The 27,307-nt window shown below is 40.7% G+C and overlaps 1 protein-coding gene across 1 annotated transcript in view; it reads right to left on the reverse strand.

The window, feature by feature from the left end:
- Positions 1–311: 311 nt before the first annotated feature.
- The window catches only part of RANBP9 (RAN binding protein 9), a 35,182-nt gene continuing 8,186 nt past the window's right edge, over positions 312–27,307 (reverse strand). The window contains exons 2-14 of the mRNA XM_077353059.1: positions 26,165–26,276; positions 21,629–21,681; positions 17,743–17,910; positions 16,156–16,178; positions 14,147–14,331; positions 13,233–13,345; positions 11,551–11,659; positions 10,725–10,915; positions 9,192–9,339; positions 5,327–5,448; positions 3,366–3,517; positions 1,699–1,810; positions 312–1,298 (exon numbers count right to left, since the gene is read on the reverse strand). Coding sequence (XP_077209174.1) covers positions 1,168–1,298; positions 1,699–1,810; positions 3,366–3,517; positions 5,327–5,448; positions 9,192–9,339; positions 10,725–10,915; positions 11,551–11,659; positions 13,233–13,345; positions 14,147–14,331; positions 16,156–16,178; positions 17,743–17,910; positions 21,629–21,681; positions 26,165–26,276 — 1,619 coding nt within the window. The 3' untranslated portion in view covers positions 312–1,167. The remainder of the gene's footprint in view (positions 1,299–1,698; positions 1,811–3,365; positions 3,518–5,326; positions 5,449–9,191; positions 9,340–10,724; positions 10,916–11,550; positions 11,660–13,232; positions 13,346–14,146; positions 14,332–16,155; positions 16,179–17,742; positions 17,911–21,628; positions 21,682–26,164; positions 26,277–27,307) is intronic.

Here is a 27,307-nt window from a genome sequence, read left to right on the forward strand (position 1 = left end):
ACAGCTGTGTACTATGTAAACAGGAATTCCTTATAACCATCCAGATTGTGTCAAGTTTGGTCCAAAGGTTTCACTTCTGTTGAGAGATCAAGTTCTAACCAAGGCTGCCTCCATACACCTGATCATGCCTTTGAATTGATTTTAGCACAAGCAGATCAGGCCCAGTGAGGTGCAGCAATGTGACTCTGTCCCAACACTTGCTGATACTTTTTATTACAGTACTGGTACCTCCAAAGTGTTTGAAGCAACGCTAGTTTACTTGCTCACGTCTAAGACACAGCACACGGGCAAAGAGGGACAGGCAGCCACCCTACCATATGTAGAAGTATTTAATGGCTGGTTAATTATGATATCACTACATTTTATTGCAATAGAGTACTTGTTTAAGCACTTTTAAAAATGCAGGGTGTACAAAGATTAAATTAAGACTGAAATAGACTAAATATTTGGTTTTTATATATAAATAGGCCATAACCACACTGTGTTGACATGTAATACTGTTATAATACAACAGTTAAACAGGTGAGTCTACAACATAAGTTGTCTGCAGTTAAACAGGAAACATAGTTGAAAAGACCATGTTAAAACGAAAACCACTAGGAAACAGGTTGAGATTGAAAGTAGCAACAAACATATCCACTCAGCTCCTGAGTATTTCAAGTTTTACAGTACACATTAAAAATGTTTCTTCCCATCAATACTATACAGCCAAACTGTCAGGTATTTATGCATTTTGCAAATTACACTGATTGAGCTATGTAATAATGGGGTGGAAGTTGGCAAATTTTCCTGCTTGAAGTTTACATCACCCACATACTAACACATCCACAACATTTTCTATTTGCTCTGTTTTTTACCCCACCTTTCACAAAGGTGAGACCCTTTTTGGTTTTGTCTGGAAGATTTCTTTATAAAGAGTTTGTCAATCTGATGTTACCAGTGATGCTCTTAACTCTGGTTAAAGATGGAAAATTATCCTAACAGTAGATTAGAAAATCATTTGCGTCATGCTGTAAACTAGGAAGCAATGTAAAGCAACAGACCTGTCCTTAGTACATAATTTTTAAAAAAAAGAAAAACCCAAACTCCAATCTGCAGAGCTGGTCTACTTTCATGGTGAATATACGCCACGTTATACATCCTGGGACGTCTTCTTCATATGCGTTGCTAGTGTAGATAGTCTTCCACTGTGGCAAACGCACAGGAGCCAATTCCTGATCGAGCCATCAGTCCTAGACACTGCGAGGCCTGTCCCATTGCAAGGGCGAGTGGAGGTTGCTTTGGTAGATTGTGTGTCTCTGGGGAGGGAAGGAGGGACACGGAGGGACAAAGGACATGCTTTACTACTGTTTTCCTGAAGCATAAGATGTTACAAGCATGTCAACCTCAAATAAACACGGGAACATCACCTGTTATTTTTTTAGGTACAAAGATCACACTGTAGATGTTTCCAAGTTTTGTTAACGCCATCATTGTTTGCTTCAGCCAGTAATTCTACAACTATTAGTTTCTCTGTTAGATGCCCAGACTTGGTGCATGTTGATGGTTCACAGGTAAATGCTTAAGGTACTAGGAGTTGATACCTTTTTACAACTATCACTTATGTCACTGCTTTTGCATGGCCTATTAGAGTGCTTTTTAGCTTAGCCTACTTTAAGTAAAGTACCAACTGGAGGAGGGAAAAAAAATAGGCCTTACCTAGTATTGCACTATTGAGAACTGAACACACAGGTTCTCTCTGAATGGGGTCCAGCTGGTTTCCGACTGGACTGCACCAGGGATCTGAATACGCAAGTAAACTGAAGGCGTCCTGTTAAGATATCCAAGCTTTAATTTCATCCATAACCAAGAGTACAGAATTCTTCCACAAATATTTTCTGCACTGATTTGTCTCTTATTCAAAGAGCTGTTACAACAGATTAGTTATTTACAATTTGCCAGAGTGCATAATTGCACATGCCCGCTTTATGGGTTTTAACACTGAAAGCAATGTCAAGGACTTGTTTCTTGTTTACATCTATATGACAGTTTTAAAGAAAGTGCTGCAAGCACAAGACTAGCTCACAGAAAAAGCAAGTCAGCCTAAACAAAATGGCCAATTTGACAAGATTTAATGTCCTTCCTTTACCTATATTATTTAGACCAGTGGTCCCCCACCACTGGGCCGCGGCTCCCTCTCCCCCCCCCCCCCCCCGCAATGGGAAACTTCCCAGGCTGTAAGCAAAGCGACCGATTAGCTTGTGGCCCGGCAAGCTTCTTTTTGCGGGGGGGAGGGGGTGTGTGGAAGCGAGGCCGCCGGTGCAAACGCACATGCATGGCAGGTCTGCGCAAGCACGTTTGCGCAATGTGCAGTCGCAAACGTGAATGCACGGCAGTTTCGTGCGTGTTTGCGCCATGTGCGTTTGCATCCACGCATGGCGCAAATGCGCATGTGCAGCCGCCTGATCGCCCTCCCACACCCACCAGTCTGCAGCCTAAAAAAGGTTGCAGACCACTGATTTAGACGATCTCAGGGTGTATCTTATTTTGATGTGAAGGACCGTATTGAAACTCTTTCTCATGTTCTTCCTCCATGTACCTTTTATTAGATCCTTCATTCTAAATTTTTAACTCTTAATTCATTTAGCAGAATTCCCTGATTATCTTATGGTTCTTTTTCTTCTTAATAATGCAGATCAAGGAACAATAGAAATTGTAGCAGTTCCTTTATGATGCTATAATTATTTGATCTGAGTTAGTTATAAAATTTTACAGCCAAATTCTGTAGCTCTATTGCTGATTGTACATTGTTACTCTTGTTGTTTTCTTATTCCAATAAAGGGCACTTGACTTTAAAATGGCCAATGCTATACTAATAATCAGTGATGTTTGCATTTAATTCTAAGTCACACATTTTTCATTCAATTGGTGCCTGGGAAAGGTATAAAGCAGGAAATCCCAACCAGGATCCCTGGGGATCTGTGAGAACCTCCGGGCAGCGGGGGGGGGGGGTTGCCCACAGCATTTCATCTTCCTCCTTAATGGACTCAGCCACCAAATAGGGAACCCGCTGCTCCCACTGCTCCCCCTCCCGAGCATGAATGAGTTATCTCATGGTTTCTGCGCCTGGGAGGGGGTGGAGCCTGCACACCATCTTAAACCACCTCCTGTCTCGCTCCCCCTCAGTCCTCCTCAAGTCTGCCTGTAAATACAGGTGGTGATGTCACTTCTGGGGAGCCAGGCAGGGAGGTGTGGCCAGCTGACATCACTTCCGGGGCTCCTTGAGGCCTAAAAATCATTTCAGGGGCTCCTCCATAGTCAAAAAGCATAGTACAAAGGGTCACGAGATAAACTCTGTTTTTTTTATGGCAAGGCATTTCACTTACTTTCAGCATCTTCTTATTGGCTGTGTTTTTGCCACATTCCCTTCTCAGCTGCTCACTCATTGCTTGCAACTCTCTACCAAAGTGAATCATTCTTTCAATAGCAGCTTGACTGCCTCCACACAGCTGGCGTCTTAACTGACTGGAATCGACTTCTGCAAGACAGGCGAGGCAAAATTACTAATGCAATACAACAGTGAGAACACAGAGTACCTTGAGTATACACAACTGACTCGTTTAATTACTCAGAAGAATAACAGTGGCAGGAGTGATTTGGGGCTTGGTTTATCTGTTACACTTTGTGTAATAAAGATTAAGAACAAATAACACAGTTGTCAGCAAGAACAGATAAAATTGAAGGAACAGAGTACACACACATCCCAAGCTTAAAATGCCTGGCAGAATAAAACAGTTCTACTACTTTTACACGCACACAAAGGTCAAGGGGACAGATCTAAGTTGCATTCAGATCACAATACACTATAGCTTGCAATGATACAAAGCAGGATTTGGTTGACAGGCACAAAACTAGGGATTTCAGCAAGCTTGCTGACCACCAGTGTTTTTTGTGCCAACCCTCACAGCTGCAGTACAGGGAGTACACTGCGGGAAAAGGGGACATGAAACAGACAATTCAGGGTTTATACACAAAGCAGAACATGTCAGCCATGTGTGGGAGAGTGACCAGAGACATATGAATGTAGCCCTGGTCACTTCCCATCAGGAAAGCGTTGCATGGAACTGGGGCTGGCACCCAGAATGCATTCTTTCCCCACTCTGGATGGTGTAGAACAGGGCTAGTCAAACTGCGGCCCTCCAGATGTCCAGGGGCAGGGGCTCCTGGGAATTGTAGTCCATGGACATCTGGAGGGCCGCAGTTTGCCTACCCCTGGTGTAGAACATGTGTAAAAGCTTCATAACGGGATACAGTCATCCTCCAGAGAACAGAGCAGTTTAACTAATAGACCAGGATTACATGGAAATATATGGCTGTGAGTCTGGATAGTTAGTTGGGCCTATGAAGGGGATTTCCACAGTCCAGTGGATTTTTTTTCCTGGCACTCCAATTCTTTATCTTACATTCTAGTAATTAAGTGAGGTCCCATCCACGGATACTTATATTCATGGATCAGGGCAGCACTAACAGAAAAGAGATAGTTCTGAAAATTGAGACCTTCAAATAAACTTGGGAGTTAAAATCCCACCCCCACCCCCCAAAAAAAAGAAAACTGTCTGGGCTTGTATGCATAATGCAGCTCTGCTGGCTGGCCTCATCTGCCCTTAGAGCAGAGGTAGCAGATGGAGGGCAGAGAGCACCTGACAGCTGAAGGAGGATTTGCAATAGTCGCTGTCGCCAGCACTTCAGCTGGGCAAGCAGAGGATGCAAGCGGAGAGAAAGGAGGCATGGGGTGCCACAGAAAGAAAGAGAGAAGATGATGAGAGAAGATGTGCATGTGTGAAGAGCCATTGAGATACACAAAAAGCAAGAGGGACTGCAGGGACTAGAAGGAAAGAGGATGAAAGACTTACAGGTACTGCAGAGGGAAAACAACAGAGAGAACACTAAGAGAGAAAGAAATTGAGGGAAGAGGAAGGAAATGTAATAGCTGTTCCTGCAAGTTCCTTGAGGGTTCCTGCTTGTAACAAACCAATTTCTGAAGCTTCCCTCTGATTCAAATACAGCCAGCAAGCTACCCACTACCAGAAGAGGAAGGAGGTGGGCCACTCCCGCATCCAGTGGTGAATTTTGTTTACATAAAACCCAAGCAGGGGTCTGCTGGAAGAAGATGTGCCCCACCTACTCTTGTTACAAATTTTTCCTGTAGGATCCAGCTCTAAGGCTTTGCATGACATTCTAATTTTGCAGGCCTTTTAAATGCAAAAATGCATTTGAGAGATATGATTTCATCTGTGTCCCTTTGCAAGTGACTGCAGCAATTTAAAAAATATATATAACTGCAAACCCATTTCTGTGTCACATTCTTCCATTTCATGATCATGTTTAGAACTGCCATTTAGGAAGCCGTTGGGTGATGTCTCCGTGACTCCATTCGAGTAGTGGTCAGCTTCCATATCTACATCGTTGCTGATGAAAGACAAGAACGCAAATTACAAATATTTCCAGTTGGTTGCAATTTTAAATTAAGGTGGCCTGAAGCAGCAGAACAAAGTGTGAGTCCAGCAGCACCTTTAAGACCGACAAGAAGTAATGTACATGAAACTGAAAGCTTATACACAGAATAAAACTTTGTTGGACTTAAAGAAGACCACAACAAAAAGGAGAAAATATCCTGACCCAAGTCAAGAACCCACTCCAAAAAAGGGTCAAAATAAGGAAAATTTGCTCAAGCCTCTGTAGGGTAAAACAGGTCGTAAAATTCAATATTAATATTTATTAAAATTAAAAACCCAAGGCTTAAAATTATAGCCTCATTAAAATCCCAAGTGTACATCCGTACTAATGCTACCACTGACCAGACGTATTTCGGCATCGCTGCCTTTATCAATGGTCAGGCATATAAATAAAGCAGCATAAATAAAATGCAGGAACAGGTATGTTAAATATACACTTGGCTCCTTTACATACAATAATATAATATGTTAACTATGTAGGACACTAAGGACCTCTGAAAGGAAAGAAGAAAAGCTGTGTTATAATAGCATAATATAAATCAATTAGGGAAAATGCTCCTCTGGTCTAACACTGGATTGACCTTGGGCATCAAGGGAACCAGCTATGCTTCTCAGTGTTTGAACAGGCCCAAGCTCCTGCATTTCAGCAAATCGGACACCTAAATACAAGAGAAGACTTCTGGATCCATAAATTAAACACATTTGGATGGAATGAAGATATAGATTGGCAAAGTGCACAATAGCTTATATGTTCTCACTTCATAACAGTTTCTCTGTTCTATTTATTTATTCTTTCTGGATATATCTTTCTTTTCCCCTCCCCTTCACCCTCCTCTTTGCACACTGAGATTTTTCTCCTCCCTCAATTGGGAACAATGCCTGATTGCATCATTCTGTTAACTTAGAGGTGTTTTAAAAAAAGATTCAGAGTCACAGCATTCCACCTCAGCATACTTTGGAGAAAAGCTAGCTCCTATCAGGCAGGGGTAGTCAACCTGTGGCCCTCCAGATGTCCATGGACTACAATTCCCATGAGCAAACGCTCCTGGGAATTGTAGTCCATGAACATCTGTAGGACCACAGGTTGACTACCCCTGCTATAGGGCACTCACTGGACACTGGAAGTAAGATGTTGTTCTTGGGCATTATATTGCTGTGTAACTTTATAAGTATCATAGGGAAATTTCTAATAATCCCATGCTTATAAACTTTATAGGAGCTCACCTGGACCAGGGCCTGCTTTAGAAACATAAGAGGCCTCAAAGAATTTTATCTGGACTTCTGCTCCATATAATCGATTAGTAAGCAAGCTTATAAACTTTTTGAAAAAGTTTTCTCTAATTGATTTATATTAAGCTATATTATGCTATTAGTTATGTCTGACTGTAGAGATGTTTGAGCACATTCTCCTTATTTTGATCCTTTTTTGGGGGGTGAGGGGAGGTCTTAAAGGAGACCCTGGACTCAAACTTTGTTTTGCAATTTTGAAGTTTCATTTCCTTGTGTAATACAACCTAACTACAGACCAGCCTTTCTCAACATTTTTACCATCAAGAAACCCCTGAAACATTCTTCAGACTTGGAGAAACCCCAGAAGTGGCCCGATTGTGCAGAATATGGCTGTGAAGCAGAGCTGTATACACGCCTGCTCATGGCCCCTCCCCTTCCCACCTCTCCAGGCCCATCACTGGACACGGGGGGGGGTGGTTGACATGGTCATATCACTCAATAAACCTTTAACAAATTTAAAAAATATATTTAAAATTAATTAATTCCCACCCATTCAGGAAACCCTTCCAGAAATGGCAAGAAACCCCAGGGGTTTATGAAACCTTGGTTGAGAAAGCCTGCTATAGACTAATAAGGAGATCGAGCTAATGTTAATCTGTCTTGATTTATTGATGTTATTTATAGTCTGCCTTTTCTCATCAAAAGTGGAAACCAGCTACACAGTGTAAATGGGCACAGTCATAGGCTGGGACACCAACAAGCAATGCAACAGGATTAGGAATGAAAAAATTAAAACACTAAAAATCTGTAACAAAGTTGAAACATAGCTTAAGTATTAACATGGCATATGAAGTGTTCCCGAAATGATGTAATAGAATACATACAGCAATGGATGGTACACAGTATATACAGTAAAAGCTAACAGTCCCTTTATTAAAGCACCTTTGTGAACTATTTGATTATAACAAATCACTATTACTTTTAAAAAACTGCCCTGCTGAATAGTTTAGTTCTGCATAATTCACAGAATGCCAGTAGAGTGGGGGCCTTCCTGCCCTCCTCATGCAACAGACAATACATGCATTTGGGCAGCTGCTGACCTTGCCCATTTGCAGGGTGAGACTTGTGCAAAAGATCTGCTTAGATGAGAGAAGCTGTCATAGTAGAGCATGGGGTTCAAGGACTTTGGGTTTCATAGCCAATACCTTGAACTGAACTCACAACTAATGGGCAGCTAATGGAGTGACTGCAAAATGGGGCTAATATGCACACTCCACTTCACTCCTGATAACAACTGAACTGTGGCACTCAGCGCTAACTACTAGAGTCCCTGAGTTGACTTTGACGGAAAACCTATGCAGAGTGTATTACAATAGTCTAGTCTCAGTGTTACCATGGCACGGATCCAGATGGCCATATCAGATGTGTCAAGGTAAGGGACCATCTTTCAAGCAAAATTAAATTGATAGCGTTATTGGGCAACTGCATTAACCTGCTTCTCCAGCAGTAATACTACCGCCAGCATAACCCTACAGTCTCAAGAGAACCAGCCAGGCACCCCTGAAGTTGGGGACCACAGTGACTTCAGGACCTCTGTCATCCCAACCATCATTCCCTCTGGATGTCAGAATGTAGTTTCAGTTTATATCACATTATGTTGAATTACACATAGGGGTTTTGTTAAAATGATTTTGCTACTGGGGGGATATTGCTAAATAATCCACTAGCATGCCAGTATTAAGCAACCTTCAAAATCAGCGGCTTCAAAGAAGAAGAGTTAGTTTTTTATACCCCACTTTTCACCATCCAAAGGAATTTCAAAGTGGCTATCACCTTCCCTTCCTCTTCCCACAACAAACACCCTGTGAGGTAGATGGGGATCAGAGAACTCTGACGGAACTGCTCTGAGAACAGTTCTAACAGGACTGTGACTGGTCCAAAGTCACCCAGGTGGCTGCATGTGGAGGAGTGGGGAACCAAACCTGATTAGAGGCTGCTGCTCTCAACCACTACACAAAGACCTAAAATCCCCATCAACAACTATTTAAAGTATTAACCATCTATATAGTATTCATTGGGGCAGGAAACCTGGACAATAACACTTTAGATTCATTTCACAGGAGTTCTTGTAATAGTCCCAGTTAATAATAATTATATATATCGTGCATACAGGAAACAAGATATCTATTAATTGCTTTTCTCTCATGGCTCTAAATCAAATATGAAAATAGCCAATGTTCCTTCATGCCAAAAACCTAGCACTCTTAGAAGCTAACTACAGTGTCTCATTTTTTCACTTCTAGATTCTTACAGGTTCAAGGAAAGGAAAAAATAGTGTTAATATAAGTAGCAGGAAAGGGAGCAAATGTTGAAACCACGTACAGCTCTATTTCTAATGCAAGAACAAAAAATAAACAATTGTGAAGAAAAAGTTTAGTAGCATTAGGCTGTGTTGAGTTCACTCACCTGGAGTAGTTGTTAATCTGCTGTGACCTTGTTACATTGATGTTATTAAGTTCTGGTACATTCAAACTGATAGGCTGATGTTTACTGTGACAGTAAGACTGGTGTGCTTTGTTTGATATCACCCCATTACTACAACTACTTTCAAAACCTAGAACACAGAAGTTCAAATTGGTTTTTTTTACAAATCTGAGTCGAATCAGCGTTCCAGCAAAGGGAGAATTCATGAAAAACACATCTTTCCCCTTCCTCTACCAGTCTCTTATATAGTTGCTATGGAGAGCTATGCGAACAATATGCCATTCAACACAGAAAGCTGCCAAGAATGAGGAGGGGAGGGGATAAAACCATCCCTTTTACTCTGTTCACGGGGGGGGGGGGTCCCATCAGATTCCACCCTCCTTGCTAAAGCCTTACAAATGATGGGCAGGTTGTTCCCAATCTTCAGGCACTTTATGGGACTGCTGTGGTCTGCTGAGTGATGGGGGAGTGAGGGAAAATCTGCTTCTGCCAAGTCTAGAGTTCAGATTGTGATAATATTTTTTTCAAACCAAAATACGCTTAATGGCGACTTCCATAAAACCCAAGCAAGTTCCTTTTTTATGCGGAAAAACTGAAAGCGAACCAACCCGGTTGCATTCTCAGGACACCTTACGACCTGGCAAAGCTAGAAGGAGGGGGCTCTCTCCAGTCACAGCTTCCCTTCCCTTGCTACAAAGTGTGACTGTGATGATGCCCATTAGTTGCTCTACGGTGGGCTGAATTGCTGCTGTTCCACCAAAGACCAGCCAGTAGCCATTCTGGAAGCAGAACCACCGAATGAGGAAAGGAACCCTAACCTTGCTGGCTTCACAAAGAAAGCAAGGACAGTGGTACAACTAAGGGAAGATGATATCACTCTCTGCTTTTTACAAACTTCTTCAATATGGCTGGGGGAAGGGGCACATCTAAGTAAGATTGGGGCTGGTCATTTGCACCCCCCCTTTCTCTGGGCCCTTGAGTCTCAGCATGTGGCATTCTGTGCATCGTGGAAGCAGAACTATCCAGTTCTGTACATCCTTTGAAGCTTGTACTGGCAGCAGGCTTGGGCATCTATTTCCTTTATTAACTAAACTGCTGTGTTTATTTCATTTTGGAAGATGCTCTGCATCCCCAGCATGGGAAAAGTGGCATTAAAATACATAAAACTTATTTAGTGTATGTTCTAACAGAAATCAACATCAACATAATAATGAATAATAAGACTACAAGAACACGCATTGGGTTTTCACATGTATATATATATCCCTGGATTAATCAAGACTTCATTATGTAGACTGTTCACATAGCTACACTCTGCTGCTAGTAACAGAGCAATGCAGAGCTGTTAATTGCTGCTGCCAAGGCTAGATAGTTAATGCCAAGGAAAGGGAAAAAGTACCATCAAATTTTACAGGACACCAACCAACATACAGTTAACAATGCGAGCAATCGAGAAAGGAAAGAACTCTTTATATGTCATACAGATGTTAATTTTTTGCCATTTTACCAACTCACCAGAACAATGTGTGCTATTTCCTTTGCCTGTTGCTAAACTGTGAATATTCATTCCATGGCTTGGGCTCATACTGGGACTACTGAATGATCGAGGACTAACAGGATAACTATCTTGAGATTTTGGGCTGTGCCCTCCTAGACATCTCACTTCGCTGTCTGTACCGTTGACCATTTCTATGAACTGGCGCACCCTAGGACACATAAGAAAAGAGTTAGCTTATGGAGCAGAAGCCAATTTAAATTTCTTACTGAATTTTACAGGTTATTAAACATATATAACATTATACAATGGGAGTATTTCCCTCCAATTTATCATGCTTAAAAAAAAAAACTAGTCCAGAAATTTGGGTGAGGGGGGGGGGCGGCATTAGAAAGGATCTAATATAGATTTGTATGATCTATTATGTTATTCTGCATACATTCTTGGGGGGGGGCATTGTTTCCGTCACAAAAAACAGAGAGTATGCAACAGTATTTGACACTGATAGTCAATAAGCTCGCAAAGGACACAGCCAAGGTATATGAAGCAGTATGGAAAGCTTCACAGAGACCAGGTTTAAGCTGATACTATCTTATCCTTCTACATCTTCTCTACAGAAGCATCAAGACTGGAAGCTTTCTTTTTAAAATAGAGCCTCTCAAAGTTAAGATACATAGCCAACATCTTACAAGTCACTGCACAAATACAATGCAAGATTCCTAGGCAATAAAATAATTTGTTACTATGGAAGCTTTAAAAGTCATGACAATGTACATACGCTCATTCTACCCTCCCCCTGATTAAACAGCTATTTATTAACAGACACATACTTCACTTGAAACTCACTTCAAAGCAAATAAAAGGTTAGGATTTCTTTCTAATAAACTTGGGTACAGCTGTTGTGTCGTTTCAATGGCTTCTCCCATTCTTCCGGCTAAAACCAGTTTCTGAATTCCTGTAAACAATAAAGACTATCATTCTAAAAACTATACATCCTATCACATTACCTACATCTGTATGCATTCTAATTCCGAGACAGACTGCAGTGTGTGCTTAATTCCCACTGAATCAATAGAATATCAGTGAGTATATTCTAGGGGCATAAATGGGCAGAAAACAAATGCAAAGGGGTAGCCAATGTTTTATTGACTATATATTAGTCTATTATCTCTGTATTTTATAGAGTTTGCCTGCCAGAGTATACCAATAAATCTCTCATCTAAAGCAGAAAGAGAAAGGCTGATTCAAGCTTTAGTCAACCCATTTGGTAGACTAAAACATATGCTGTATTTCATATATGACTGATGTCCAATGCTAAGTGGTGAGGATAAAATTAAGGTGTGCATGGTTTATTTTTAGGGTTGCCAGCCTCCAGGTGGTGGCTGGAGATCTTTCATGTTTACAGTTGTCCTCCAGGGTAGCGATCCCCAACCTGTGGTCCGCGGACCACATGTGGTCCTTCGACTAATTGGAGGTGGGCCCCGAAGGACACCTTCTCCCCGCCCCCCTGGCCCTCTACTTCATCCTCCCCCCCAGCCCTTTACAACACACTTCATTGTTGTGGCATGTCTGTATCTTATTTTGAAGGGATGTTTAAACATTACCATAGCAATCAGAGAGCGGTAGGGCAGTGGTTGAGAGTAGAGGAGTAAACTACCCCCCCCCCACTGGGCCTCAGTAAAAGGCGTTGAGTGGTCCCCGACATTGAGTGGTCCTCGGTGATAAAAAGGTTGGGGATCACTGCTCCAGGGGATAAAGATCAAGTCACCTGGACATTGATCTTGCCCCACTGAAGTCCTGCCCCTTATCAAACCCCACCCTCCTCAGGCTCCATCTCCAAAATTTCCAGGTATTTCCCAACCCAGAGCTGGCAACTCTATTTATGTTTAACAAGTTAAATCCCACACTGCTGCAGAAAACATGGGCAGGTGTCTGGAAGCAGTTTTCGAATAAATGAGAGCCAACAAACTGAAACATTGCACATGAGAGGGTAATAAGGAAAGTAAGTCTCTGTAGAAGTTATTAGCCTAAATGGCAGAAATGAGAAAATAAGCCTTTATGGCTAGGTTTATTTAAGGAACTTTAGAGAAACAAGAAGAACTATACTTTTAACTGAAACCATTACGCTTACCAACTATACAGAAACCTTTATGCAGTTTTACTTATAAATTCTATGTTCAAGAGAAACACAAGTTTTATTTAGAATAAAGGATCCCCTTTTACCTCAGGAACCCCCACGTGCTAGCCATTCTGTCAGCCTACAGTATAGAACTAAGCCATCCTGTTCTTTGGGTCCAATCAGGAATTTTAAAGCAAGACCCTTTGGTAGCAGTGAAAATGCAACAAATAAAAGGCATTTCCTCTCAAGACCATCTTTAGAGGTTGTTTTACTGCAGAGGGCTAATAATAAGCAACTGGCAAGAGGAATTTACGTTATGAATTTTCACAAGTCGTATAATAAACATATTTTTACATTTAAAATTCCCCTTGTATCTTTACTCTTTGGAACATAGTATTGTGCAGCTTACTTTGCCTATTTTTAATGGAAGCTAGTTCTTCTAGTACTGTCTGATCAGTAGATCTCGCAAAGGCCTCCGCTGTTGCACAGTACCCATGATGTACCAAGTAAGATGAAACCATTCTGTGCAGATTAAAAAAACATCATTAGGCAAATTAAAATGTAGCACTGAAGCAGAATTTCAAACTTTTCAAAATCATTTAATAAATGGCTTAGGCAAGTTTGCTATGCAAAATAGGTTGAGATAATTTAATATGTGCTTGATCCTGGTCTTAAAATCTTACACTAACGAAAGGTACCATCTTTAAAGGAATGAAAATTTTCTGCCTCCCATCTCATTATAGTTCATCGTAAATAAAGAAAAGTGCCAGAATACAGATCTTGTTAACTGAATACATCTGATAGTTATTTTCTTGTCTACATTTGGGGCAAAAGCTAACTACAAAAAGCCACTTAAAAGTATTTAACAAAACAAAAATTACCAGTTAAATACCAAATTTGCTCAGACAAACAGAAGTTTATTGTTTTATATGTAAAATTCACATTGTAGGCTGGCCTTCCCCAGAAAGTGACAGCAAATTTTAACAGAGGCTGTAGGGTGACTTTGATAGGCACAAATGTGCTTCTCCTGAACATGAGCTTGAATCTTATGATCCCTTTAACTACATTACATCCTACAATGCTTTTTTCTGCTGAGTCTTCCCTTAAGAGAGAAAGGCTTCCTCCAACAGAAGACTTTTCTTGATGAAGAAACATCTTCCCTTGTGGAAGTCTCTGTGTCTCTCTTTTAGAAGAAGCCTTGGTGGAAGTGAATCATATGAACCAACCCTGTGCTACGTAATTGTGGATAGACAATTTCTGAAAATCTGTCTCTTTAGTTGAAACAGGGATCTGAGTGAGCAGTCATTCTTTTCAAAACCTTACTTTTGGATCATTGTCTGCCATTCTCCTTCCCGGTCTCCTATAGGAAATCTGTCAATTTGAGCCTGAATTTTGGTTCTCCATTCCCGCATATAGTCTTCAATATCAAACACAAATGGATGCTGCCCAAAATTTGCATCCACTACTTCTCCTGGAGTTTGAAGTCCTACTGTTGGGTACAGGTTTGGCTGCAAGAGATCACTATGATTAATATTCTGTCTCATATTTCAAATTTTTCCCCTAATCTGCATTCAGGCAACAATTATTGAAGGTGAAAAGCAAAATTACTGCTAGCTCCACACATAAATCAAATTTAAGCATCAGTGAGGAGGAAAAAAACAGGTTCTAGAATTCTCAGGTCATAAATGGAACAATAAATACAAGGCTGCCTGTTATCATAATACTTCACAAAGGAACACTGCCTCATCAGATTTTTAGTATGTTTTCAGTACGTGTGGGCAGGGGCAAAGCATTTAACTAAGAAATGTGAAAGGTTTTGGATCTGAGCACTCACGATCCACTTTAAATAGTCCTCATATAGTAGGAGTGCAAAAGAGCACTGTAGCAGGCTTTGGAAAGCCTTGCCAATGAGAACTGAGCTAGACAGCGTTCTGGTCTCATAGTATAGCAGTATGATATTTTGTTCAAATAAATTATCCTCAAAGATACTGAAGAAGTATGCTTGCACCTTGAATAAAACTTCATGTGCAACTGGACTCAAACTTTGTTCGGCTGCTTCAGACCAATACAGCTACCTACATGAATCTAACCTCAACAACTCAGTAAATCTTAGTTCAACCAGAACCTTTTTGGCTAATAGAAACTATCTAGAGCAATATTTTGATTATCAAGAACAGACAGATCTTTATTAGGGTCACAGACCAGCAAAGTCAAAATTAGCAATCCCTCAATCAGTTACAAGACACAATACAGCTAAACACACAGATTTGCTCATAATATAAAATTATATAAAACATCTTAGACCATGAAACTGCTAAAATATAAATTAGATTATATATATTGGAAATACGGAAATTATTCTGATCACAGCTCTCTGGGTCGATTATCAAGAACATGGGGAGCTGCTGTGGCTTATCTGCAGCAGGTCTCAGGACCAATCCCTAGCATCTCCAGCTGAAAAGACAAGGTAGCAGGTAATATGAAAGATCTCTACTTGCTGCCACTTAGAAAAGACAACACAAAGCTTGACAGACCATGTGTTCAATATCTCTTTAGAGTTTTCTTTAAAGTTACACGCAGTAATACATCGCGGTGTATAAAACCAAAAATAAACTCACAATGGAATTTGTAAGTTCTTGGGATACATAATCTAAATATTGGAGCTTCAAAATTTATAAATACAAATGAGTACTGTATTACCAAACAGGAGGGGGAGAAACTTGACACCCTTTCCTAACTGTCCTGTCAAAAATCAGAAGATTTTTGTAAGCCACCATGAGCATGCTGCATGGCACACCGAAATTATCCAAATACCACAAAGATTAAGAAAAGTGCTTCCCTGATTAAGATAGCAGTCTAGGTATTAACTGCCATTTTCAAAGAAAACAGAAGTAGTTAATCTGAAAAGGTTTCAAAGTAATGGACCAAGTTAGCCCAAGCTCGCCAGATCTAAGAAGCTAAGCCCTGGTTAGCACCCGGATGGGAGACCTCCAAGGAAGTCTGGGGTTGCTACAGAGGCAGGTCATGGCAAGCCACCTCTTTCCATTTATTGCCTTGAAAACCCTACAGCAGGGGTAGTCAAACTGCGGCCCTCCAGATGTCCATGGACTACAATTCCCAGGAGCCCCCTGCCAGCGTTTGCTGGCAGGGGCTCATGGGGATTGTAGTCCATGGACATCTGGAGGGCCGCAGTTTGACTACCCCTGCCCTACAGAATTGCCATGTTAGTTGCTATTTGAGAACACTTTTCATCACCAACAGTTAAACTTGCAGAAAAAGGGTATATGTTACAGAGGAATGTTATGGTTTCCTACCCAAATTATATATCTTACCGGCAAATCTGTGAAAGCAATACCTGTAATTAAGAAACATTAATTAAAAATTGTGTTGTCACATTCGCATTTACATTCAATGCAAACCATATTTTAGAGAACATTGTCAAAGAGGAATATTTCATGTATCAATGAGAAATGTTTATGGTTTAGATATTATATTACATTTGATGGTGTGTATATATATATATATTACACACTACCTAAACTTTATAAAGGCAGGGGAGCCAGAAGCTACCACTAACATTAAACTGCTGGCGTGCTGGGAAGAGACAGCAAAAAAAAAAAAAAATGAGTGAGGAGAAGGCAACTAGAAGGAAAAGGGGAGCAAAAACAGTGACCGGGAGACAACAAAAGGGGGAACACTGAGAGGTCATCAGGTGACTCATGGGAGTCTCGTGGGTTCCTGTCTTGTATTGTCCAATGCACAGATTGTACATTTTAAACTGTAAAACTATCCAAGTGTGCCTCTCATCTCTGAAGCAACATGCAAGTTACTTTGCACTCTAGCACTGGAACCAATATGCAAAGTAACTCTCGACTTATCCTTACTATATACATGTTCTGAAGATGAACATGTCCTTAGGACGAAAGCTAAAATTCAATGAATGTAGAAAGTACAATGAACTAACAGAAGTACACAATGCAAACAAAAGGACAGGGAGTGCCAGGAATTTAGTTCATTCAAAACGTTTTAAAAAGTAATCCTTGACTCAGACTACTCTGTTAACTGACTTGCAATGTCAAACAATTCAATGAATCAGAAATTTGAGTCTCATGCTTGGTTCAGGTAACCAAAGTAACAACATACATATTTTATTGTAAAATAATCAGTTTGTGTCACTTCAGAGTAATTAAAGCAGAGGTCGCCACTGAGACCTTTCATGGCACTTAGAAAGCAGGAGGGACAAGGTGGGGCTTTGACCCAACTAGACTTCTGATGGGCTGTGCAGATTTTATTTTTTAATGTTGCTTTCACAAAGTAACCTGAGGCAGCCCTTGAATGCCCGACTCCACCTTCTATAGCAGCCACTCTGGGGCAGTGCCTCCCATTCTATGTCAAAATTCCAAAGGTGTCCACAGACTCAAAAAGTCTAGGCAACCTCTGAACTAAAGTGACAATGTATTTCAGTCATTATTAATATATAAATTTAGTTTTCAATATCCCCAGAAAAAGAAAATAAATCAGAGATCCTATACAGCTACCTGTCCAAAATAACTTCTGTTTTGGGAACTGCCAACCCTGCAGGGAAGAAACCTGTTGCAAATTACTGGATTATACGTAACTACAGAATAGTTTGCTTTACTAAGCTTTAAAATGAAAGGCAATCAGATTCAACACGAAGTGAACAATTTTGTATACTGACTTCACAAAACCTGATTCTTAGTCTCCCAAGTGCAAAGTGAGTGGCTTCCCAGATCTGATGGAAACGTCTTGTTGCGTTTCTGATCTCTTTTCAAATAGGAACTCAGTTATTGTTATGTTGTTGTTACCCAAAACAAGCAAACCCCGAGGTAAATTTTAAAAATGCTACCACATTTTATTATATATTCACAGAATTCAATTATTACTGTTTTTTTTTGTACCCAAACTATGTCCATTCTTGGTGTAGAAACAGGTATTGTTGATAAGGTTTACACAACAACCAATGACATCGCCAGTAGTGAATGTTGGGCCATAGGGTTGTCCAGTGCCAGAAGAACAGAATGAGTGTCCATCATCTCCATGATAACCATATGAATGCTTATCCCAACCTAAAAACAAACATTAGAAATTACATGGAACTTTACCTTATCATTATGGTAAAGGAATAAATACAATCAGTTGAATCCTGCAAACTGACAGCACAAGACACTCTTGGAAATGGATCTTTCCTCAACAGCTACCTGTGATTCTTCAAAAACCATCCCCAGGGGGAGGTCAATACCAAAGGGGAAAAAAACAAAGAAACCCAACAAAGGAGGAGAGGTGTTATACTGAGGAAGAGGAAGGTAAATCAGGCAGTAATATTCTTATTCCTTCACCAACGTTCTTGTTTTGGTTGGTTGGGGGAAGGGGCTGCTGCAAGAGGCTCCACTGGTGGAAGAATATGGAAGCATCCATGTAATTTGCCAACCTCATTGCAGGATTCCATGCAATTAGGCTTTTGGGCCCATGGGAGCCCTTCTTGGCAATGGCTGTGAGAGGCACTCAAAAGTCAGGGAGTTGCTGTGAAATAAAGATGATCCACTGTTGATAGGATCCTGAATGCAGGAAACAATGTACAGTTCCCAGAGATTATGATGCCATCAGTTTTTCAGCTCACCTTCTTCCCTTTTAAAAACAATGGATTTTTCCACCTACTGCATGGAAGGAGGAAGGCTGGTATTGTCCTTTCCCCCTCCACTGCAACCCACCAAACTCCCAACCCACACAATTATTATTCCATACCAAATGTTTCAATATGACTAGTTTTGTCAGTAATCTGATAATACGCTATTGAGAAGTTTAATGTTTACCATGCTCTAAAGTTTAATTTGACCCTCAATATTCTTTTACCAGACTTTTTGTTAAAATCTCATACTTCCCCTTTTCTTTACTTAAAATTTGTATTTTCTATATTCTTTCCTACTTCTTCTGAGTTTTATATCACTAAAATAGCAAAATAAGTTTAGACATAAGAAAGTACTTTACACATTTCAATTTTCACCTAAAAAAAGAACCAGCTTTCCATGGTTACAACATTTATAGAATTATTATATAGTCTAATAGTAAACTGTGGCCCCATCTTTAGATACTTAAATCCATGGATGAAGGCCACAGAAAAAGAAAACAGATTTTTCTGTCATCTTCTATTATGTTTGCACAAAAACTGGGAGGGCGAGAATGTAGTGGTAGGGCAGGCTCCCCTATAGAAGCAGCACCTGTAGCTTTAAGTAATTAATGCCCTCAGTGGCTGTTGCTACACAACCACAGCTCTACTGCTAGCCCTCAAGCCTTTGTCAGAAGAAGGCTGGAGTGGGGGGCAGGGTCTTTCCCAGGACTATTCTGGCCTTTGATGGAGCTCTCATAAGAGCCAAGATTGTCAGCAACCACCAAGTAACTTGCTATCAAGCAACTTCCGTGACTCACCCAGACCTGGCTACTTACTACTTACAATATGGTGCCCACTGACACTTTCCGGCACCCACCAAGTGTTTTTAGAAAGTAGGCCAGGCAGGGAGTTTTCCCAGCAAGAGTTCTGATAGGACACTGGAAATCTGATTGGCTGATTTTTAAAAACATTGTTTTGGCAACAGCTGCCATCACAGCACACGAATCTTCATCATGTAGCTGAAATTATGCTGTGGCAGTAATTTTGTGGATCCCTGTGCTACTGTTTAGAAGCAGCCAACACACAAAAGCAAGTGTGGTATTGTGGTCAGCATTTCAGACTAGGATCTGGGAGACTTAAATCCCTACTTTGTCATGGAAATTCATTGAGTGACCTTGAACTAATGACCTTGGACACTCTCAGCCTAACCTACCTCATAGGGTAGTTGTGAGGATCAAAGGGAAGAGGAACGAACTATGCTAACTGCTTTGGGTCCCTATTGTGAAAAGGTATGAGATATAAATGAATAAATGTAACAGAAAAAGGAAAGCAGGTAAAATGTAGGTTGCTTGGTAGAGGGGAAGGAGAAAAGGAATCAAAGAAATGAGCTACCAGGAGAAGGGAAAGAAAATACAGGAGTCGTTAGAAGATGAGAAAGAAAAAAATAGTATTTGGAGGGGGAGAGGGGAAAGTTGTGCAACTAACCAGTCAGTACTGCAAAACATTACAATGTTATCTTCTTTGTTTATTGTTATTATTATTGTTGCCTTTCATTCATTATAATCACTGCATCTGATCTACTGTTCTTGCTTACGTTTCAATGTAATAAATAATTAAATAATTTTGAGAGAGGCCACCAGGAGGAGGGAAAGAGGGAAAACTGAAGCAGGGGGCAAATATAGGTTGGCTGGTAGCCGGGAAGGAAGGAACCTGGAAAAGGGGAGAGCTACAGCAACTTCCAGGGAAACAAATGAGGAAATATTTATGTATTATATTTTATGTATTATATTGAGGAAGAAATATTGAGGAATGGGGAAATGAGAGGAACCCTGTAAGTCTTTTGGGGTTCCCCACTGTAACCTTTTAAAACTTATCGGATAAATTAAAAGCACTTATCCACAAATATGATCTTCTAAATTCTGGTCCACTGAGTTGTACATAGTTCCACTAACAATATCACAACTTGCAGAAGTCAGAATTTCTCTTATCTTTACAGTATTTCTTATATTTGCTAACACTTTGAACTCAACATAATTTTTTCATAGCCACAAGAATTTAATGCCCACTTCCACATGCAATGCTGCCTATTACAGAACAGCTTTTGATGCACCATGAGGAGTTGCAGTATGAAATTAAAAGCATTTGGAATGTGAGAAACGGTATCACTGTTTTTATTAAATATCAGGAATATGTTGTTATACTATGAAATAAGCCCGCTGCAGCTTGAATGCAGCGGGCGCTAGCAGGGGATCGGAGGCGGCGGGGCCGGCGCGGGCATGGGACGCGGTGAGCGGCAAGGAGCATGGGGCCGCGGAGTGGGGCAGCTGGGCCGGGGCACAGGAGTTGGGGCGGGGGGGTGGCACTTGGGGCAGGGGGGTAGCGCCTGCCGATTGGGCCCTCCGATAGTCAGGGACTATGGGCACCCTTCCTCATCACGGACAAGGCCCGCCTTGGGGGCCCTTAGCTAATTATTTAATCCGTGGAGCGTGTTAAAGATATTGTTCTGGACAGTCATGTTGAAAAAAATATAGATTTTGATGAATGTCAGAAAAATACTGATGCTGATTCTTAATTAAACTTTTTTTTGATTACTGAACTCTGAAGGCCAGGTCTACCTGTGTGGAAAATAATGGCTCTTTTGGTCAAAGTACTACAGGCCAGTTTGCAGGGGAGGGGGTTGTCCCTCTAAATGGACAGTCAACTTGGTCTCTGGAGTTCAGGGCTATCATCATCACGTTTAGACAACCCCCTCCAAAAATGTTGGTCAGAAGTACAATGGCCTTTTAAACTTTAAAATTTTCAGTGTAGTAGACCTGGCCTCTGAAGTCCAGCAGCCAGATCTTCCTATTAAAAATAATGTTTTCTTAAAGTGGAAAACACCTATGTACTGTAGACAGCAAAAGGTTTCTCAGCCTGATTCCAGTTACTTCTGTCTATTGCAATTAGAATTGGGAAATATCAGGAGCGTCTTTCATAGTTACTGATATCGCTAATCTGCAATGGGTTAGCACATCCCTAAACCCAAGTATGTACTTTGTTTCAGATCCCAACGTATGTATTCTACATTAAAATGAAACCATGTTCAGCAGAGCTTTGCCATTTGAATTTTTTTTAATGAAGTGGTAATTTACTACAGAAACAAGCAATGTTGCAAAATCAAAAGAATTCTTTCATCATACCTGGTAGTCTGTTCATATTCACACCTTGAGCAGACAGCCCAATTCCCATATAACTGTAATGGTGAAAAAAAAAGTTTATTTTATGTTTCATTAAGTTATCATTTCAGTCAAAGCAACTCTACTAAAGAAATCCACCAAGTTTCTACTAAATTCAAGTGGCATTAAAATCAATTTCCCAAATGGTAGAAATACAGCTTCTGTTTCATCTAGGAATAGGGAAAACAGTAAACGTTCATGATGGCAAGAAGCACAAGTAGTAGTAGAAGTAAAAGGCGGCCAATATAATAAGCAACGATGTACTTTGAATTACTGATTGTCTCCAGCTAAGCAATAATTTGTATTACTATTTGACTTGAAGAATCTCATATGCACAGGTTCAGCTCAGATACAATGGAAATTCATTAAACCACGGTTTCTAAGGCCAACTGAATGCCAGCCACTTCGCCAACTGCAATTAGATAGCATCAATCAAACCAGGATCTGAAGCCAATTTATTAATCACAGCTAACATTAGCTATCATATCATCTGATGCCGAAATGAAAACATTCTGACTTAACACTGACTCGTTTTCTGGCACCACCTGCCCAAGCAACAGAGAGAAGGAAATGAAACCAGCATTTCTTGGGACAAATCAGGACTTGAATGCAGGTCCATAAGTAGATTCTGTTCTGCAAGCTAACAATGATTAAAAGAACCTACCATGTTGTGTTATGAACTGAACTGAACATCCAATCAGGGTATATATAGATGGTTAAAAACGGTAAAAATAAAAATTGGGGCATGTGTGTATAATTCTTAAAACATTATTTTAAAAAGGGAATGGCAATATAAGCAACAGCACTTTAAACACTGTGAGTCTCAAAGAAGTAAATTCCGACCATCTATGAAACATTTACCTTTTCCACACGCAGGGCCAAATCTCGTGATGTCTCCTAACTGCAACTGCGGGATAGTAAATTGCACTATTTCTCCCCATCTCACCTTTTCCCATCCTCACTAGCAGCAAAAATAGAAAGTAACCCACTCTTTTACTCACCACTCCTCTTTTACTCACCACTCCTCAGCCTGTCAATCCCTTCTGCTCCTCTTCTACCCCCCCCCCACTGGGCTGTCCACCTGCCACTCAGTCCTTCCCTTCCCCACTCACCACCGTACTGCCAAAGCTGCATTTTGACAGGTCTGTGAAAGGAAGTAAGCCAGAGAACCGCTGGATCATGCTGGCACACTCACCCACCTCAAATCCTTAAAAGATTCCAGCCCTAGAACCTTGGCTGGGGCTGGGCTCCAAGGTAGGGATGCAGGCTTAGCAGGGAAAGGTCCTGGCCGGAGGGGGGGGGGGACAGAAACAGACCAGCTGGGAAGCCAGCCTGCCTCCAGCTACCTGCTCGGGAGAGGGAAAGATCAGCAGGAGAGAGCACCCGGCTCTCAGCCCCTTCCCTCTAGCAAGTCCAAGCTGCTCGAGCCACAGGCGGCCAGGAGAGGTGAGCAAGCAGCAAGGGTGGGCCAACATTTTGCATGTTTCCCCCTCCACATGGTCTTATCCCTGGCTGCTTGCTGCTTGTTCGCTTCTGGGATGCACGACAGAGAGCGATAAATCCACTTTCCTGAATTTACCACATCATGCCTTAAAATGGCTGCATCGCGAAACAGCCTTGGGAGGTTGGCAACGTCATTTGTAAGAGCCCCAACAAGCCGCCAAAATTCAGAGGCTGTGTCGCCAAATATTCCTTGTGCAGAAGTTGCTATTGAATTAAAGGCTGTTTTCTTTTAGAACAGCAAAGACGTTACCTGAACGGTTAAACACTACTGGACCAGAGGTCAACAAGTCATCACATGCATGAAATCCGGAATATAGCCTCCCATATCTCAGCAAGTTCCTCCAGGGAAGCCACAATTATTTTTACTTTATGCTTTCCAATGATGAGCTCTGTGATGCTTTCAATTCCCAGATTATATATATTTGTGACCGTACTGACCATACAGCATGAACAATTGTTTCCCAGAATCTCAGAGGAAAACATTATTATCTGGCAGTATGAAGCACATGAGGGCTGCATACCAGACAATCTAGATGCATAATGTAAAAGTTAATGGTTTGAGACTTGGAATAAGACAAGATGTATATGAACTAGTCTCAAACCTCTTCTTTACTGTCCCTCCAACACACTGTGACCTCAAAACTCATCCCATGTGACTGGAATAGATGTGTGCAAATGAAACAAGTTTATATTCATTTGCATACAATTCTGACTGCAATTAGACATTAGCCTGAAATTGAGAGGGCCTGTTATCCAGGCAGAACTGGAAGTGGGTCTGAATGGTGTGAAGAAGGAAGGCAAAGTTCACTTTTGAATGTTTTGTTTTCATTCAGCTATTCTATGTTTTCAAAGTTTCTCCTACTGTTCTGAACCCCTCTCATTCACTACTGTAACTCGGTCTACATAGGGCTGTCCTTGAACTTGTTCCAGAAACTCCAACTGGTTCAGAATGTAACTCCAACAGTAAACTACTTTTCTACTCAAGTAATGCTGGAAAGGTTCATGTGCTATACGCTGAAAAAGCAGGGACTGGTTAGGGCAGTTGTTACTAGGTCCTAATCTTCTATCTCTGACCCATGGACTATTATAATGGAAACCTGGCAAAAATCCATACAGATCAAGCCCTGACGTCCAAGCCTTCTGTCAAAGTACAATGTAAAAAAAAAATCAGCATGGCAATCCACTAATAATTCAGTTTTCCCCTATTCATTGCCACAATAATTACCCAATCCAAAGTACTGTGCACACTTGATTTACACACACACTCAACCAATAATATTTTGATACAGGAGGCTGACAATGGTCCAAGACTAGTGAATCCTAGGCTAGGCAAACACAGCTCCTGAGACTGAACACTAAAGCATTATTACATTGTCTTCCAGCTTTACACAATGCATATTGTAACTAATCTGAGGTAACTTTCTCAGATTAGAACGATTCGGCACCCCTGGAAATCTGTGCCGAGGCGTTGAGAGTGGAGGCTGACTGGGGGAGTTTGATGTTTTGCCTGCTGCCAAAATTACTATTTTTAATGTTAATGTTTTCAAGTGATGTGTGGATTTTATTCTGTAACCCACCGTTTTATGCAAGCTGCGAGTAATAAATCAAATAAATATAAATATTATTAATCTATATAACACTTTGTAATCATTATTCATCCTCACAACTACTTTTGAGGCATGTTCACATTTCACAGATAGAAAACTGGGGAATATTAACTTGATCCTAGCCATGAAATATAGATATTAACTGAGGTCTCACAAATTTCATGTTTGCAGGCTGCACTGCACCATACACTCCACTTCACATACTTAGCTGTTGATAGAAAGCTTTCAGTGTATTAATGTTTTAATGCAGCAGTGTTGCAGTTTGGAACATGACAAATTTGAATTATAGCAGTTATGATTTTGAAGTTCTGTAATGCAATGAAACTTTTAAGAGACAACTTTTGATTTTACCAGAGTGATATCACAAAAACTTATTTATTGGACACATGGTCATTCATTTCCATTTGCTACGCCTGTTTATGAAGATTTGCACAGAATGCGTGCAAACCCATTAAACATGGGCAACTCACAAATGAACAGTTCGTGGAATGCAAGATTCCATCTTCACATAGAAAATAATTTTCCATGAAAAAGTACATTTGCAATAAGATCATTTTAAAGGACACTGATCAGATAGCCCTAAGAAGTCTAGTCCTCTACCTGAAAGTGAAGCTGCAGTCTACAGTTATAAAAGTCTTCCACCCAATAACACAGGTTAAACTGTCAACTACATGGTTGTCATTAAACTTCTCTTATTCTGAAAAGGACAATACTTGGGTCTCATCAAGAGAAGACAAGATTCACTAAAAAGACAATGCTAGAAAAAGTTGAAGGCTAGGACGAGATGGATAGGCTCAACAAAGGAAACCATAGCTTTCAGTTTGCAAGACCTGAGCAAAAATGTTAATGAAAGAACATTTCAGGGGATTTTCATTTATAGGACGGCTGTAAGTCAGAAGTAACCTGATAGCACATAGCACACACAATGTTATGAGTAGAACATTAAGCATGCACACTAGACATTCTAGATCAAAGGAAGGAAATTTCTTTGGCCTGAGAAAACACATCTTCCTCTGAGACGAAGTGCCAGAAAACCAAATAGGAAGAGCTAGGAGGGTTGTACTTAGCAAGCGACACAGGAAGCAAGCCAAACCAAGGTTGGCCTCAGAACCAGCTGATGAATGCACTGTTCCAGAAGGCATTAACTGGCATAAGCCATGCCCATAATTTTCTCTCATGATGCTAGTAGCTCAGGGGTTCATCTTAGCTGGCTGGGTAGAGAACAAGCCTTGCATGTCAAACAAAATAATTTGATGTGCTGCTGCCTTGGACTCTAAATATTTAATAGAACATGAAAATAATTACTTCATAATGAAGTCATTATTTCATCAGAACTCACCGGACAGCATGAATTAGCAACATTCAAAAAAGTGAAGCACTAAAATCTTACCCATCTCTTCCTTTGCTAACAATTTTTACTTCAAAGTAGTAAATTCCACAAGCAGCAGGTATGGGATGAGTAGCTCGAACAGAGGCAGCATCTTTTGGAGTTTTACCATGTCCTGCAAAGTACATTGAAATGAAGTTCAGCGATTAGTGTACTAAAACATGCAGGACAGTGCAATTTTATATGAAACGTACAGCAAATATGCAAACAGTCAAAAGACTGTTAACCTAACATACATGCTGATTAGAAATAAAAATTTAATTTACTGCTAACATACTCCCAATGACAAAAGTTCATTTATTGCCAACTAACTCACACACTAGTTCTTTAATCGTCATTTTGCACCACAGACCAACAAGGCATTAACCTCTGCCAGGTATCACATTAATATGGCTACATATAAGGTATCCTGGCAAATCTCTTCATATTCTAGCTGAACATGTTTTGCTTAACCATCTAAGCAGCAATGCTCCACAGAATCAGGATCACTAATCACCAATCTGAAGTGCATTTAAGCAATCTAAATGATCACAGAATTGCAGCTCGAGTACTTTGCTATTATACTACAGTGATTTAAGACGGTTTAAGATGACATTCTTATAAAGACAGAATACAAGCATCTAAACCATTAAGAAGTGCAGTTGCTATACATTAAGATGAATAATTATATTTCCCAAACAAGAACATTATCTAGATTGTGTACAAGGTATCTGCAGATGTAGGGCTTACTTTGCCAAGCGCATAGCCACATAAAGCACACTGCATGAAACAGTTTCAAGAGGTAGCCATGGTTGTCTGCAGCAGAACAGCTAGATGCCCATGCAGTAGAACCTCAGAGAAGGTTTCAAGGGTATGAGCTTTCAAGAACCAGTGTAGTGCAGTGGTTAAGAATGGTGGATTCTAATCTAGATAATCAGATTTGATTCCCCATTTGTCCATATGAAGCCTGTTTGATGACCTTGAGCTCAGAACTCTTTCAGCCCCAACTATCTCATAAGGGGTCTGTTGTGGGGAGAGGAAGGGAAAGAGAATTGTAAGCTGCCTTGGAGCTCCTTAGGGGAAAGAAAAGCAGGGAATAAAAACCTGCTCTCCTTGTTCAAGGAATTCATCAGATATCTGACAAAGGGAACTTTGACTCTCAGAAGA

This window comes from Paroedura picta, chromosome 9 (genome assembly GCF_049243985.1).
Source record: "Paroedura picta isolate Pp20150507F chromosome 9, Ppicta_v3.0, whole genome shotgun sequence".
In the NCBI taxonomy this organism is placed as follows: Eukaryota; Metazoa; Chordata; class Lepidosauria; order Squamata; family Gekkonidae; genus Paroedura; species Paroedura picta.